General features: G+C 43.0%; 1 protein-coding gene across 3 annotated transcripts in view; it reads left to right on the top strand.

Moving 5' to 3' along the window:
• The window catches only part of LOC128689984 (venom carboxylesterase-6), a 190215-nt gene that overhangs the window by 133561 nt on the left and 39761 nt on the right, over window positions 1-16893 (top strand). For 2 of the 3 annotated variants that reach the window (XR_011392418.1, XM_070088677.1), the window contains exon 10: window positions 8805-8892. The exons of the other annotated variant lie outside the window; for it this stretch is intronic. Coding sequence is in view for 1 of the 2 variants with exons in the window: in XM_070088677.1 (XP_069944778.1) it covers window positions 8805-8892 (88 nt within the window). In the remaining variant the exon portion in view is untranslated. The remainder of the gene's footprint in view (window positions 1-8804; window positions 8893-16893) is intronic. 3 annotated transcript variants of the gene reach the window in all.

Here is a 16893-nt window from a genome sequence, read left to right as displayed (position 1 = left end):
CAACCAGCGTCATAGTCATGCCATCTTCTTCTTGCTAGAGATCAGTGTTCTTGCAACAAGTGACAGTGAAACAAGAGTAATTGCTCCCTTCTCCTTAGCAGGAAAATTAAAGGAAAACCTTGCACCACTTTGACAACAGTGTGGGACTATGATGAATTGTAGTCTATAGACAGATAACAAGAAATATATCATTTGTAATGGATACTGTTGAACTGCTGAGCAACGAGAGAAAGAATGCTGAGTTCAGCATTTCAGGGCTAGAACGAGGGCAGGATGCACAGGAAAGATCAGATTGCTTCAAGGGACAGACAAGAAATGAGTGTCATGCAAGCATCGTCCCCTTACTGGAAAGGACAAAGGGACAGTTGTGACTAGTGCATTCTTGACTCTTCTTCATTTTGACAATCTCAGAAATTCGCACTAGACCTAATTACACAGTAAAGTGTAACTGGTCTTCCTGTTGTGAAAATACCACGAAACTATGGACAAATTTTGGAATTAAATATTGAAGTGTAGCCAGTGTGAGTGATTGCAGAATATTCCCAGTAGTGGAGAACAGTGCAACATTCCTCGAGACACTTCAGCCTTCAGTCAAGTCACCGATATCAGCCTAAATGATACTGCCAGTACCATAGCCTATGAAACTGCAGTTTTGGGAAGACACAAGGTGATTTGGGCTGTCCTATTCCAGGTCGTTTCAAAGGAAATCCTGAAATATATGCCCCTTTGGGGCAAAAAAATATACAATTAATATTCCACAATTAATATTCCACTGTGGCGATACCACGATTCACAACGAAGGGGCCTTCTTGAATGCAGCTGTGAGAGAATCATCACTGAAGCTAAGTATATTTCATTTATGTCTAAGTAGATTTAGCTTGGTAAATATCCCATGGCTTTTACATAAGAACATAAGAAAGGAGGAACACTGCAGGAGGCCTGTTGGCCCATACTAAGCAGGTCCTTTACAATTCATCCCACTAACAAAACATTTGCCCAACCCAATTTTCAATGCTACAATCGCCCACACCACGCTGCAATCAGCCTCACCATGCTGCAACCACACCACACTGCAATCTCCCTTACCATTCTGCAATCATCACCACGCTGCAACCACACCACGCTGCAATCAGCCTCACCACGCTGCTGCCAGCCTCACATAAGAACTCAAGCCAGATAATGGCCACACGGTGGTCCAAGAACTTGGAAGACAGCTTACAAGTTATAAAGAATTTAATTTCCTTCGGAAAACTGGTAAAGACTGGAGTCTTTCCAAATTTTTGAGGTACTGCAAGTACTCAAAGAGAACGATTAGGGCCACCTGTCTTTCACTGTGCCAACAGAAAGCGGGAGTCACCCGCTGCTCACCCCCTGAGCACCCAATGCACCACAGAAAACGGGGCACCCCACCCTCACCCGCTCTCACTCACTCGTGCAGCAACTCAGGCGTGTACACCCACGGCACAGAGCAGTCTATGGTCTCAGAGTTGTCTCAAGAAATATGTAGATAATAAATTATGGCTCCACGGACCGAACTGGCTCTCTAATGAAAATAACTGGCCTCAGCAAAAAGATCACATTATGCCAGAAGAAGCAGTTTGCCTGAACATAGCAGAAATAATCTGTTGGTATAAAGTGGACACACCAGAAATAGTCATTGCTGGATCTAAATATTCATCTTTGGGTAAACTCTTAAGAGTTACAGCTCTTGTCTTCAAATTCATTAAAGGGACAAAGCCTAATTATGAATTTCCTGAACCCATCAAATATTGGGTAAAACAAATACAGAAAGATATCTTCTCTACAGATTACAAATTTCTGGAAACCCTGGATAAATCCCCAAAGAAACTTAATATGGGACTTTATCTCGACTCAGGAAAGATTATTAGATGTCGAGGAATAATTCACAATTCTTCACTACCTAAAGAAGCAGTACATCCAATATAGATCCCAAAAATCATTTGCTAACAAATCTGATTGTTAAAATGCTCACAATAATGTGTTACATGGTGGAGTACCTGACACACTTTGTCACATATGACAATCCTACTGGATACCTCAAGGTCGACAAAGCATGAAAAAGCAAATAAAGGACTGTATTACTTGTCGCCACTACGATAGGCGAGTATGTCAGTATCCAGGTCCACCTCCGTATCCCATTGAGCTAGTGTGTCTTGTCACTCCATTTGAGGTGACATGTGACCAATAATTTTAAAACTGTTGACAAAGTTCCCATCAAGGTGTACATTTGATTGTTCGCCTGTGCTACAGGTGTCCCAGGCTGATAATTTCAGACAATGCAACGAACTTTGTTACAGGAGCTGCTTATAAAAGCAAGATATTTGATCAGTCAGAGGAACAACAGAGGCTGAATAAACACAGTTGTCGTTGGAGACACATTCCTTCCAAGGCACCATGGCAATGGGGATTTTTGAAAGAATGATAGGCATCGTAAAACGTTGTTTAAGGAAAACTCTTCATCATCACTAAATGGACTTAGAAGAATTTCGAACAGTTGAACTGAAGTAGATAACAGAGTCAACAACAGACCCCTAACTTATGTTACCGATGATCTGGACTATTTAGAAATGTACAGTCCATCTCATTTACTCTGTGGAAGAAGGCTCGAACCAGTTCCTCTCATGAATGATAAAGTAATCATGGAGGATCCCACTTATCTCAAACCTGAGCAAACTCAGACGTAAATTCAGACACCTTAATAAAGTGATTGAACGTTTGGAGAAAATTTGGCAAGAAGACTATCTCCCCTCACTGAGAGAACGCTTCTATGGAGCTGGTGTTCCTGAAAATGTTATGCCCTTAAGACCTGGTGACATAGTGATTATTTTTAATGATGGTCCAAGGTCTCAGTGGCCTCTTGGAAAAATAATGACCATACATCCTGATGCAAATGGAAACATCAGGAGAGTCGAAGTTTTGAGCAAAGGTGTAGTGAATAAGCAGACAATAGATAAACTGGTGCTGTTAGAATCACACAATGTTGAAAACAAACTTTGTGATTCTCCAGAAACCCCACGGACTAAAACTGTTAAGAAAAGACAATCAGTAGTGGTCGCAAGTGAGATGAATAGTTACCTGCAGAGAACTTTCACCCGCCCCCCAGTGTGGAGAAAATTCTCCAGAAAGGTGGTAACCTTTCAGCCCCTCTCAGCTTCCTGAGGGACTTGAGGGGCACAGCCCTCCCAGAAGACGGGCTGATGGCCTCTCTTACTTCTTCATAAACAGCTTCATTGGAACCTTGTGCTGTACCAGTGTCATCCAGCATCATAGTCACGCCAGCTTCTTCTTGGTGTTTGTTGCAACAAGTGACAGTGAAATGATAGTAATTACTGTCTTCCCCTTAGCAGGAAAATTAAGGGCAAACCATGCATGACTTTGACTACAATGTGGGACTGTGATGAACTGTAGTCTATAGATAACAAGAAATCTACCATTTGTATTGAATACTACTGCACTGTTGAGCAAGGAGAGAAAGAATGCTGAGTTCAGCATTTCAGGGCTAGAACAAAGGCGAAGTGCGCAGGAGAGCTCAGACTGCTTCACGGGACAGATGAAAACGAGTGTCATGCGAGCATCTCCCCAGTACTTGTAAAGGATAAAAGGATAGTAGTAACTAGGGCGTTCTTGACACTTGTTCATTTTGACAAGCTCAGAAATTCGCAATAGAACTAATTATGCAGTGAAGTGCAACCAGTCTTCCTGTTGTGAAAAATACCACAAAACTATGGACAAATCATTGAACTGAATAATGAAGTGCAGCCAGTGCAAGTGATTGCAGAACATTCCCGACCAGATATGTTTTAATAAGTGATCCACTGATCAGATCCGACTGGTTCCGAACCCTTGACTGGTTCTGAACCCTTGACCGGTTTCAAACGGATTCGTTGGACAATAAAACGGACTATAAACAAACGGGTTTTAGGCGCTCTTATCAAACACACAAACCATAGCTACTAAAGCAATATCTTAGAGCAGTAAGCTTGTTCAAATATACAAGCACATATACAAATAGAAATACAAATAGCCAGATCTTTACTTTAATGAGGTTATTAGTAGAATATTCAAAAGGTTATTAGTAGAATTACAGTAAATCAACCATTAAAATCACATTATGAAATCCTGTGTGGTCTGCAACCAAACAAACAAACGAGCTTCCACATGGATTTTATGTAGCCTTTGTGGAAATTGGTGTCACGCCCCTGTGCAGATATCCAAGAATTATCTACAAGAGGTATTAAATCAGGGAAGTGTTTTTGGGTATGCCCAAATGAGATCAATCTGTGCACTAAAAATCACACTGGTATAAAAAGAGGAAAACATCAAAACGGCCTTTTTAGAAAACCTGGAAGTATTCTAAAACAGATGGGAAAATAAAAAATCTGGGCAGGATGGTACTATCGCCCTTGGTGCGGATGATGTCCTGGCTGACAGTAACTGTATGTCTGGAGGTGCTGGCCAGGTAGTCAGGAACTGTATGGCTGGAGGTGCTGTCTTGGTAGACAGTAACTGTGAGGCTAGAGGTGCTGTCCTGGTAGACAGTAACTGTATGCATGGTGAAATGCATATTAGTGGCCTCGAGGGAGACAGGAGCTGTAGTGGGGAAACAAGTGTAGTCAAGGACAATTATAACCAATATTACAAACTAGTAATACTACAGGATATAGCAAACAAGGAGACTCCACTAGTAACAGAGGATATATTACCAGAAACAACTGGTGAGAGCTCCATTGTTAGTACTAGTGAGGATAGGAATGAGACAGGAAAACATGCACCAACAGGGAATACAGTCACAAAAATCCAAGGCAAACGGAAACCAAGCCTGTGCACATATTATGCACTTGGTATCTGCAGGCATGGGAAATCTGGAAAAACAGATGGGGCGTGCAACTTTGACCACCCAAGAAAATGCCGTGCCCATATGACAACAGGAAAATACGAACTCCCTTTCTGTAAGCTTTTTCACTCTGAAATGTGTCCCTCTTCAGTACAGGAAAGACAGTGCTGTAACTTATATTGTCAGGCACACCATCTAAAGGGGACAAAAAGATACAAAACATCCAGACCATGGGAAAACCTGGGTAGCCACAGCCACTCAACAGGGAGAGTTTTTTTTAGTGCCAGGAAGGAAAAAAAATGGCAGGAAATGGCAGAAATCGTACACCAAATCCAGTCATTTATGGAGTGGAATCACAGTCGATGGCCTCCACTCCAAACCAACAGATATAGATATTAGTCCCGGAAAAAAGGGACCCCCATCCCCAGTACCACCAATACCACCAGTCAGATGACATTCTTCTTTGCAAATATACAGGGTTTAAAGCCAGCAACTAACAACAAAATACCTTTCATTCGTGGACTGCTTGCAGAGGCAAATGCAATGTTTGCGGCCTTCACTGAGACCCACATAAAGGATCACTTGGACAACAAAATATGGATCCCAGGTTGCAACCTATACAGATGCGACAGAGTGAACAGACAAAAGAGGGAGGGTTGGCCTGTAAATCGCAGAGTCACTTATTTGCACAGAACTGCTAAATGCCTCAAATGATGTAGTTGAAGTTTTAGCGGTAAAGATCGAGAACCAAAATCTAGTCATTGTGGTAGTCTACAAGCCTCCGGATACAACGTCCCAACAATTCCAGGAACAGCTGTTGAGAATTGACCACTGTTTGGAAAGCCTTCTAGCTCCTGCTCCCAACATCTTGCTCCTGGGAGATTTCAACTTAAGGCACCTAAAATGAAGGAATATAGCAAATAATGTTGTTGCAGTGATAACACCAGGAGGCAGCTCAGACGAGAACTCTCACACACACGAGCTTTTAAATCTCTGCACAAAATTCAACTTAAACCAGCAAATAATAGAGTCTACTAGATTGGAGAATACACTGGACCTCATCTTCACCAACAATGATGATCTGATACGAAATGTCACCATATCAAAAACAATATACTCGGATCACAACATAATCGAGGTTCAGACATGTATGTGCGGAGCCCCAGACAGACAAAATGAGATCAGTCACGAGGGAACCTTCACCAAATTCAACTTCAATAACAAGAACATAAAGTGAGACCAAGTAAACAAGTCCTAAATGGTATAAGCTGGAAAGATAGACTAAGCAACACAGACCCCAACTTATGCCTAGAACAGATTAACTCTGTGGCACTCGATGTATGCTCAAGGCATATTCCTTTAAGAAAAAGGAGTAGATGTAGAATAGAAAGAAACAGTCGCTCCCTTTGCAGGCGACGGATAAGAATAACAGAGCGGTTAAAAGAGGCCAATATATCTGCAATGTGTAGGGAGATACTGGTCAGAGAAATAGCAAACATCGAACTTAAGCTAAAGGAATCTTATAGGAGTCAGGAGTCGCGGGAAGAACTATAAGCCATAAATGAAATCGAAAGAAACCCAAAGTATTTCTTTTCTTATGCCAAACCAAAGTTGAGAACAACATCCAGTATTGGGCCCCTACTTAAACAAGATGGGTCTTACACAGATGACAGCAAGGAAATGAGTGAGCTACTCAAGTCCCAATATGACTCAGTTTTTAGCAAGCCACTAACCAGACTGAAAGTCGAAGATCTAAATGAATTTTTTATGAGAAAGCAACAGAATTTGGTAAACACAAACCTATCTGATGTTATCCTGACCCCAAATGACTTCGAACAGGCGATAAATGACATGCCCATGCACTCTGCCCCAGGGCCAGACTCATGGAACTCCGTGTTCATCAAGAACTGCAAGAAGCCCCTATCACGTGCTTTTAACATCCTATTGGAAAAGGAGCATGGACACTGGGGTCGTCCCACAGTTACTAAAAACAACAGACATAGCCCTACTCCACAAAGGGGGCAGTAAAACAATAGCAAGAAACTACAGACCGATAGTGTTAATATCCCATATCATAAAAATCTTTGAAAGGGTCCTAAGAAGCAAGATCGCCACCCATCTAGATACCCATCAATTACACTACCCAGGGCAACATGGATTCAGAGCAGGTCGCTCCTGTCTGTCCCAACTACTGGACCACTACGACAAGGTCCTAGATGCATTAGAAGACAAAAATAATGCAGATGTAATATACACAGCTCTGTTCCGCAAGGCACAGTACTCGCTCCTATCTTGTTCCTCATCCTCATATTTGACACACACAAGGTTGTTAGGTAAGACACATATGCAACAGTTAGACAACTTTATTCCGGAATAAAGTCTAACTGTTGCATATGTGTCTTACCTAACAACCTGTCGGTATTGTATACCATTTTGATGTACACACAAGGTTGTAAGCCACAGCACCGTGTCTTCCTTTGCAGATGACACCCGAATCTGCATGACAGTGTCTTCCATTGCAGACACTGCAAGACTCCAGGCGGACATCAACCAAATCTTTCAATAGGCTGCAGAAAACAATATGAAGTTCAATGATGAGAAATTTCAATTACTCCGATATGGTAAACATGAGGAAATTAAAACTTCATCAGAGTATAAAACAAATTCCTGCCACACAATCGAGCGAAAAACTAACGTCAAAGACCTGGGAGTGATCATGTCGGAGGATCTCACCTTCAAGTACCATAACATTGTATCAATCGCATCTGCTAGAAAAATGACAGGATGGATAATGAGAACCTTCAAAACTAGGGATGCCAAGCCCATGATGACACTCTTCAGGTCGCTTGTTCTACCTAGGCTGGAATATTGCTGCACACTAACAGCACCTTTCAAGGCAGGTGAAATTTCTGACCTAGAAAATGTACAGAGAATCTTCACGGCACGCATAACGGAGATAAAACACCTCAATTACTGGGAGCGCTTAAAGTTCCTGAACCTGTACTCCCTGGAACGCAGGCGGGAGAGATACATGATTATATACACCTGGAAAATCCTAGAGGGACTAGTACCAAACTTGCACACGAAAATCACTCTCCGAAAGCAAAAGACTCGGCAGACGATGCAACATCCCCCCAATGAAAAGCAGGGGTGTCACTAGCACGCTAAGAGACAACACAATAAGTGTGAAGGGCCCAAGACTGTTCAATTGCCTCGCAGCACACATAAGGAGGATTACCAATAGACCCCTGGCTGTCTTCAAGCAGGCACTGGACGGGCACCTACAGTCGGTACCTGACCAGCCGGGCTGTGACTCGTACGTTGGATTGCGTGCAGCTAGCAGTAACAGCCTGGTTGATCAGGCCCTGTTCCACCATGAGGCCTGGTCACAGACCGGGCCGCGGGGGCATTGACCCCCCGGAACTCTGTCCAGGTAAACTCCAGGTAAACACTTCAGCCTTCAATCAAGTCACCGGCCTAAATGGTGCTCTCAACACCATAGCTCACGTTATATGAGCAAGGAAAGTCGTAATCTTGCTTGCAGAGCCTATGAAACTGCAGCCCTAATTACAAGGTGATTAGGGCTGCCCTACTCCAGGTCGTGAGGTGGGGGGTCTTGTGCCTAACCAAGTGAGTACTACTCCTAAGCGATTCAAATAAAATGCTTAAATATACTCTCCTTTGGGGCAAAAAGTACAATTGATATTCGGCATTCTACAGCTCCGTTGTGGAGATACCACCATTCATAACGATGGGGCCTTCTTGGATACAGCTGTGTGGTCTAATTATCACTGAAACTAAGACTTAGCTGGGTAAATTTCCCATAAACACCGCCACCCGTAGCATGCGTGCTCACATTCCATGAATTTTCAGATTTTTTTTTTATTTTTTACATATTTCTTTTTGTGTTCTTTCTAATATAATAATCCACGATTTGGCATCATTACAGAGTGGGAGGAGCTGTTACGGAGTCAGAGAACCAATCAGGAAGCCTTCTCATAAAAAGCGCTGACAATAGTGGAATTCCTGTGACTCGGGTAAGTAAGTTTATTCAAGTATACACATATACAGTTATATAAATATCATACATAACAGTATATGTGTAGAAAACCTAGGATAACCCAAAAAAGTCAGACAAAGTAACTTATTACCACTGGGGTCCTTTTAATACCTTATTATGATACCATAAAGAAGATAATATCTTATTAATATACTATAAAGGAGATATACTAGGATTAAGGTAAAATGAGTTATGGGATGGGTCCTACACAGATGACAGCAAGGAAATGAGTGAGCTACTCAAGTCCCAGTATGACTCGGTTTTTAGCGAGCCACTAACCAGACTGAGAGTCGAAGACCTAAATGAATTTTTTATGAGTGAGAGACAGAATTTGGTAGACACACACCTATCTGACATTATCCTGACGCCAAATGACTTCGAAAAGGCGATAAATGACATGCCCATGCACTCTGCCCCAGGCCCAGACTCATGGAACTCTGTGTTCATCAAGAACTACAAGAAGCCCCTATCACGTCCTTTTAACATCCCGTGGAGAGGGAGCATGGACACTGGGGTCGTCCCACAGTGTCCATGCCCACAGGGGGCAGAAAAGCAATAGCAAAGAACTACAGACTGATAGCGCTAACGTCCCATATCATAAAAATCTTTGAAACGGTTCTAAGAAGCAAGATCGCCACCCATCTATATACCAATCAGTTTTGGGTTTAGAGCAAGTCGCTCCTGTCTGTCCCAACTACTGGACCACTTCAACAAGGTCCTGGATGCTCTAGAAAGCAAACAGAATGCAGATGTAATATACACTGACTTTGCAAAAGCCTTTGACAAGTGTAACCACGGTGTAATAGTGCACAAAATGCGTGATAAAGGAATAACAGGAAAAGTCGGTAGATGGATCCATAATTTCCTAACAAATAGAACTCCTGGAGTTTACCTGGAGAGAGTTCCGGGGGTCAACGCCCCCGCGGCCCGGTCTGAGACCAGGCCTCCTGGTGGATCAGAGCCTGATCAACCAGGCTGTTGCTGCTGGCTGCACGCAAACCAACATACGAGCCACAGCCCGGCTGATCCGGAACTGACATTAGGTGTTTGTCCAGTGCCAGCTTGAAGACTGCCAGGGGTCTGTTGGTAATCCCCCTTATGTGTGCTGGGAGGCAGTTGAACAGTCTCGGGCCCCTGACACTTATTGTATGGTCTCTTAACGTGCTAGTGACACCCCTGCTTTTCATTGGGGGGATGGTGCATCGTCTGCCAAGTCTTTTGCTTTCGTAATGAGTGATTTTCGTGTGCAAGTTCGGTACTAGTCCCTCTAGGATTTTCCAGGTGTATATAATCATGTATCTCTCCCTCCTGCGTTCCAGGGAATACAGGTTTAGGAACCTCAAGCGCTCCCAGTAATTGAGGTGTTTTATCTCCGTTATGCGCGCCGTGAAAGTTCTCTGTACATTTTCTAGGTCGGCAATTTCACCTGCCTTGAAAGGTGCTGTTAGTGTGCAGCAATATTCCAGCCTAGATAGAACAAGTGACCTGAAGAGTGTCATCATGGGCTTGGCCTCCCTAGTTTTGAAGGTTCTCATTATCCATCCTGTCATTTTTCTAGCAGATGCGATTGATACAATGTTATGGTCCTTGAAGGTGAGATCCTCCGACATGATCACTCCCAGGTCTTTGACGTTGGTGTTTCGCTCTATTTTGTGGCCAGAATTTGTTTTGTACTCTGATGAAGATTTAATTTCCTCATGTTTACCATATCTGAGTAATTGAAATTTCTCATCGTTGAACTTCATATTGTTTTCTGCAGCCCACTGAAAGATTTGGTTGATGTCTGCCTGGAGCTTTGCAGTGTCTGCAATGGAAGACACTGTCATGCAGATTCGGGTGTCATCTGCAAAGGAAGACACGGTGCTGTGGCTGACATCCTTGTCTATGTCGGATATAAGGATGAGGAACAAGATGGGAGCGAGTACTGTGCCTTGTGGAACAGAGCTTTTCACCGTAGCTGCCTCGGACTTGACTCTGTTGACGACTACTCTCTGTGTTCTGTTAGTGAGGAAATTATAGATCCATCGACCGACTTTTCCTGTTATTCCTTTAGCACGCATTTTGTGCGCTATTACGCCATGGTCACACTTGTCGAAGGCTTTTGCAAAGTCTGTATATATTACATCTGCATTCTTTTTGTCTTCTAGTGCATTTAGGACCTTGTCGTAGTGGTCCAATAGTTGAGACAGACAGGAGCGACCTGTTCTAAACCCATGTTGCCCTGGGTTGTGTAACTGATGGGTTTCTAGATGCGTGGTGATCTTGCTTCTTAGGACCCTTTCAAAGATTTTTATGATATGGGATGTTAGTGCTATTGGTCTGTAGTTCTTTGCTGTTGCTTTACTGCCCCCTTTGTGGAGTGGGGCTATGTCTGTTGTTTTTAGTAACTGTGGGACGACCCCCGTGTCCATGCTCCCTCTCCATAGGATGGAAAAGGCTCGTGATAGGGGCTTCTTGCAGTTCTTGATGAACACAGAGTTCCATGAGTCTGGCCCTGGGGCAGAGTGCATGGGCATGTCATTTATCGCCTGTTCGAAGTCATTTGGCGTCAGGATAACATCGGATAGGCTTGTGTTAATCAAATTTTGTGGCTCATAAAAAATTCATTTTGATCTTCGACTCTCAGTCTGGTTAGCGGCTTGCTAAAAACTGAGTCATATTGGGACTTGAGTAGCTCACTCATTTCCTTGCTGTCATCTGTGTAGGACCCATCTTGTTTAAGTAGGGGCCCAATACTGGACGTTGTTCTCGATTTTGATTTGGCATAGGAGAAGAAATACTTTGGGTTTCTTTCGATTTCATTTATGGCTTTTAGTTCTTCCCGCGATTCCTGACTCCTAAAGGATTCTTTTAGCTTAAGTTCGATGCTTGCTATTTCTCTGACCAGTGTCTCTCTACGCATTTCAGATATATTGACCTCTTTTAGCCGCTCTGTTATTCTTTTCCGTCGCCTGTAAAGGGAGCGCCTGTCTCTTTCTGTTTTACATCTACTCCTCCTTTTTCTTAGAGGAATAAGCCTTGTGCATACATCGAGTGCCACCGAGTTAATCTGTTCTAGGCATAAGTTGGGGTCTGTGTTGCTTAGTATATCTTCCCAGCTTATATCGGTTAGGACTTGGTTTACTTGGTCCCACTTTATGTTTTTGTTATTGAAGTTGAATTTGGTGAATGCTCCCTCGTGACTAATCTCATTATGTCGGTCTGGGGCTCCGCGCATACATGACTGAACCTCAATTATGTTGTGATCTGAGTATATTGTTTTTGATATGGTGATATTTCTTATCAGATCATCATTGTTAGTGAAGATGAGGTCTAGTGTATTCTCCAGTCTAGTAGGCTCTATTATTTGCTGGTTTAAATTGAATTTTGTGCAGAGATTTAAAAGCTCGCGTGAGTGTGAGTTTTCATCAGAGCTGCCTCCTGGTGTTATTACTGCAACAACATTATTTGCTATATTCCTCCATTTTAGGTGCCTTAAGTTGAAATCCCCCAGGAGCAAGATGTTGGGTGCAGGAGCTGGAAGGTTTTCCAGACAGTGGTCAATTTTTAACAGCTGTTCCTGGAATTGCTGGGATGTTGCATCCGGAGGCTTGTAGACTAACACAATGACTAGGTTTTGGTTCTCGACCTTTACTGCTAAAACTTCCACTACATCATTTGAGGCATTTAGCAGTTCTGTGCAAACAAGTGACTCTGCAATGTACAGGCCAACCCCCCCCTTTTGCCTGTTCACTCTGTCACATCTGTATAGGTTGTAACCTGGGATCCATATTTCGTTGTCCAAGTGATCCTTTATGTGGGTCTCAGTGAAAGCCGCGAACATTGCCTTTGCCTCTGCAAGCAGTCCACGGATGAAAGGTATTTTGTTGTTTGTTGCTGGCTTTAGACCCTGTATATTTGCAAAGAAGAATGTTATCGGACTGGTGGTATTGTTGGTACTGGGGGGGGATTTTTTTTCCGGCATTAGTATCTGTATCTGTTGGTTTGGAGTGGAGGCCATCGACTGTGGTTCCACTCCAGGAATGACTGGATTTGGTGTACGATTTCTGCCATTTCCTGCCAGTTTTTTTTCCTTCCTGGCACTAAAAAACCTCTCCCTCTTGAGTGGCTGTGGCTACCCAGGTTTTCCCATGGCCTGGATGTTTTGTATCTTTTTGTCCCCTTTAGATGGTATGCCTGGCAATTTAAGTTATAGCACAGTCTTTCCTGTACTGAAGAGGTACACAGTTCAGGGTGAAAAAGCTTACAGGAAGGGAGTTTGCATTTTCCTGTTGTCATATGGGCATGGCATTTCCTAGGGTGGTCATAGTTGCACGTCCCATCTGTTTTTCCAGATTTCCCATGCCAGCAGATACCGAGTGCATAGTATGTGCACAGGCTTGGTTTCCGTTTGCCTTGGGTTTCTGTGACTGTATTCCCTGTTGGTGCATGTTTCCCTGTCTTACTTCTATCCTCCCTAGCACCAACAATGGAGCTCCCACCATTTGTTTTTGGTAATATATCCTCACTATTGCTAGTGGAGTCCTCTTGTTTGCTATTTCCTGCGGTATTTCTAGTTTGCAATATTGGTTTTATCTTATCTTTGACTACACTTGTTTCCCTACTATGGCTCCTGTCCCCTATGGGGTCATTTATATGTATTCCTTCCTGCGTATAATTCCCGACTACCTGGACAAAATCTCCAGCTTCACCATTACTGTCTCCCAGGACAGCATCTCCAGCTTCCCCATTACTGTCTCCCAGGACAGCATCTCCAGCTTCACCATTACTGTCTCCCAGGACAGCACCTCCAGCTTCACCATTACTGTCTCCCAGGACAGCACCTCCAGCTTCCCCATTACTGTCTCCCAGGACAGCACTATCAGCCCCCCATTTACTGACTACCAGGACATCATCTCCAGCCTTACAGTTTCTGACTACATGGCCAGTATCAAGGGCAGTACCATTCAGCCCGGACTTTTTATGTTCCCATCTGTTGTAGAAAGCTTCCAGGTTTTCTATGAAAGCAGCTTTGATGTTGACCTCTTTTAATACCCTTGTGATTTTAGTCCACAGATTTATCTCATTTGGGCATACCCAAAAACACTTCCCTGTTTTAATACTGCTTGTAGCTAGTTCTTGGATATCTGCACAAGGGGCGTGACACCAATTTCCACAGAAATGACAATTTATGCATGTGGAAGCCCGTTTGTTTGACTGACCACAGACTACACACAGCTTCATAATGATTTGAATGGTTGATTTACAGCAATTCTACTAGCAACCTCTTGAATATTCTATTAATAACCTGCTAGGTGGTGCACAACGAAACCGTTTGAAACCAGTCCAGGGTTCGGACCAGTCAAGGGTTCGGACCAGTCCCGGGTTCGGACCAGTCAAGGGTTCGGACCAGTCAAGGGTCCGGACCAGTCGATCTGCTCTGATCAGTGGGTCACTTATTTAAAACATACTGGTCGGTGATTTGAGCTAACACATGAAGGATCTACTGGAAATTATCTACCCGAGTAATATGTGATTTGACTGATACAAAAGTATAACTTGCGTGTTGAAGAGCCGGTGATTACTGGCAGCTCCTACAATGACGAACGGTCACCTCCTTGTTTATCAATCGCTGTATCTGGCTTTTCTATTTTTTTTTTTTTGTTTTTTCTCCGTCTCCACCACAATAAATGCTATATTATCACTATAGTTGACTGGTGCAAATTTTGGAGGAAGGACGCTTTTTCTGTAGTAATACTTGCTTCTCGTTGTGTATATTGCGACCGCTGGTAACTACAGGTTATATGAAATTCACAGTAACGTCTCGTATTTCAAGAAAAGAAACTAATGAAAGTCACTCCACTCCACTAAGTACCATTATAATACTGGTTAGTTGCTACTACAACACTGTATTCTGCTATTCACTGGTATCACTAGATTATATGCGAGTACACTAGCAGGCCAGGAAGATTATTAAAAACAGCTGACCTGTGGTAAGTTTCTGGCGACTTCTGGCACCTGCCTCTATAGGCTTATCACTTCATTTACAAATTCACCTGTTTTCAAATGACACTTTAGCCTTTATCATCAATATACTAGGGAGCCACTGTAGTATACACTATACACTATGTATACTCAATGTTATCAGGGAGACTTTCTTTCCTCTGACATGAAAAGTTCAATTATTATTATTTTTTTCACACGGGACACAGGCCTGATTCCCCTCTGGCAGTAAACTCTGAGCAGTAAAGTCTGAGGCGGTTACTGTGAAAAGTTCTGTTCCACAAGGCACAGTACTCCCCCCCATCTTGTTCCTCAATCTCATATCGGACATAGAGCGGGATATTATAATCCACAGCGCAGTGTCTTCCTTTGCAGATGACACCCGAATTTGCATGACAGTGTCCTCCAAGGTTATCACTGCAAGGCTCCAGGTAAACATCAATCAAATCTTTAAATTGGCTGCAGAAAACAATATGAAGTTCAATGATGAGAAATTTTGATTACTCCGATATGGAAAACATGAGGAAATTAAAACTTCATCGGTGTATAAAACAAATTCCAACCACACAATACAAAGAAAAAATAAGTCAAGAACCTGAGCGTGTTCATGTCGGAGGATCTCACCTTCAAGGACCGTAGCATTGTACCTATCGCATCTGCTAGAAAAATGACAGGATGGATAATGAGAACCTTCAAAACCAGGGATACCAAGCCCATGATGACACTCTTCAGGTCACTTGTTCTATCTAGGCTTGAATATTGCTGCACACTAACAGCACCTTTCAAGGCAGGTGAAATTGCTGACCTAGAAAATGTACAGGGAACCTTCACGGCGCGCATAACTGAGATAAACTTCCTCAATTGCAGGGAACGCTTGAAGTTCCTGAACCTGTAATCCCTAGAAAGCAGGAGGTAGTCTACCTGGAGTTTATTCCGGGGATCAACGCCCCCGCGGCCCGATCCACGACCAGGCCTGCCGGTGGATCAGGGCCTGATCAACCAGGCTGTTACTGCTGACCGCACGCAATCCAACATACGAACCACAGCCCGGTTGATCCGGCACTGACTTTATGTATCTGTCCAGCTCTCTCTTGAAGGCAGCCAGGGATTTATAGGTAATTGCTCTTATGCTTGGTGGGAGGCTGTTAAACAGTCTTGGGCCCCGGACACTTATGGTGTTTTCTCTTAGTGTACCAATGGCGCCCCTACTTTTAATAGTTACATTCATTAGGCACCGTGTGCTCTCTTCTTGAATTTGCTCATGCTATGACAGGCTTTGACAATGCAGGCAGTCTGTTCCATTCCTTTATTGCTGTACAATATAAAGTGTTTGAAGCCTGGCCACTGACTGACTGGGTACTACAAAGTTGTGCTCTCTCTCCTTAGTACTGTGATTGCTTTGGTTCCCAGCCTTGACAAAATTGGCAGCAAAATATTCTGGACACTGTTTGTGAGCAATTTCATAAACTTGTTTTAACTTCAGTTGTTTTACTCTGCTTCATCATTCAACATATCCAATTGTAATTCATCCTGGCAGTGAACTAAATGTTCCATACTTACGCTAATATCAACATTCAGTTTTTTTTATCTATCACAATTTATCAAATATGACATAAGACATAATATAAATCACATAGAACCATAATAAATACTCCAGAATGAATAACATCTGGCGTAATATATATGTTTGCCGCGCTTATAGCCAAGGTTTTGTGGTCACCGTCTGAGCATAAGGATTATGTATGTTCTCCCTCTATCCCTATGGGACTCCTAACATAAGAAAAAACGGTGTGTAGCACAGGGCTAACAGTAATAAACAGTTGTAGCATGCGCAAAAGCTGAAAAAAAAATTCTCGGTATTTTTTCCCCCAAGTATTGCTGAAATATTGCTGCACACTAACAGCACCTTTCAAGGCAGGTGAAATTGCCGACCTAGAAAATGTACAGAGAACTTTCACGGCGCGCATAACGGAGATAAAACACCTCAATTATTGGG

The sequence above is a fragment of the Cherax quadricarinatus genome, chromosome 25, assembly GCF_038502225.1.
Source record: "Cherax quadricarinatus isolate ZL_2023a chromosome 25, ASM3850222v1, whole genome shotgun sequence".
NCBI classification, from domain to species: domain Eukaryota; kingdom Metazoa; phylum Arthropoda; class Malacostraca; order Decapoda; family Parastacidae; genus Cherax; species Cherax quadricarinatus.
This window is presented reverse-complemented; position numbering and strand designations above follow the sequence as displayed.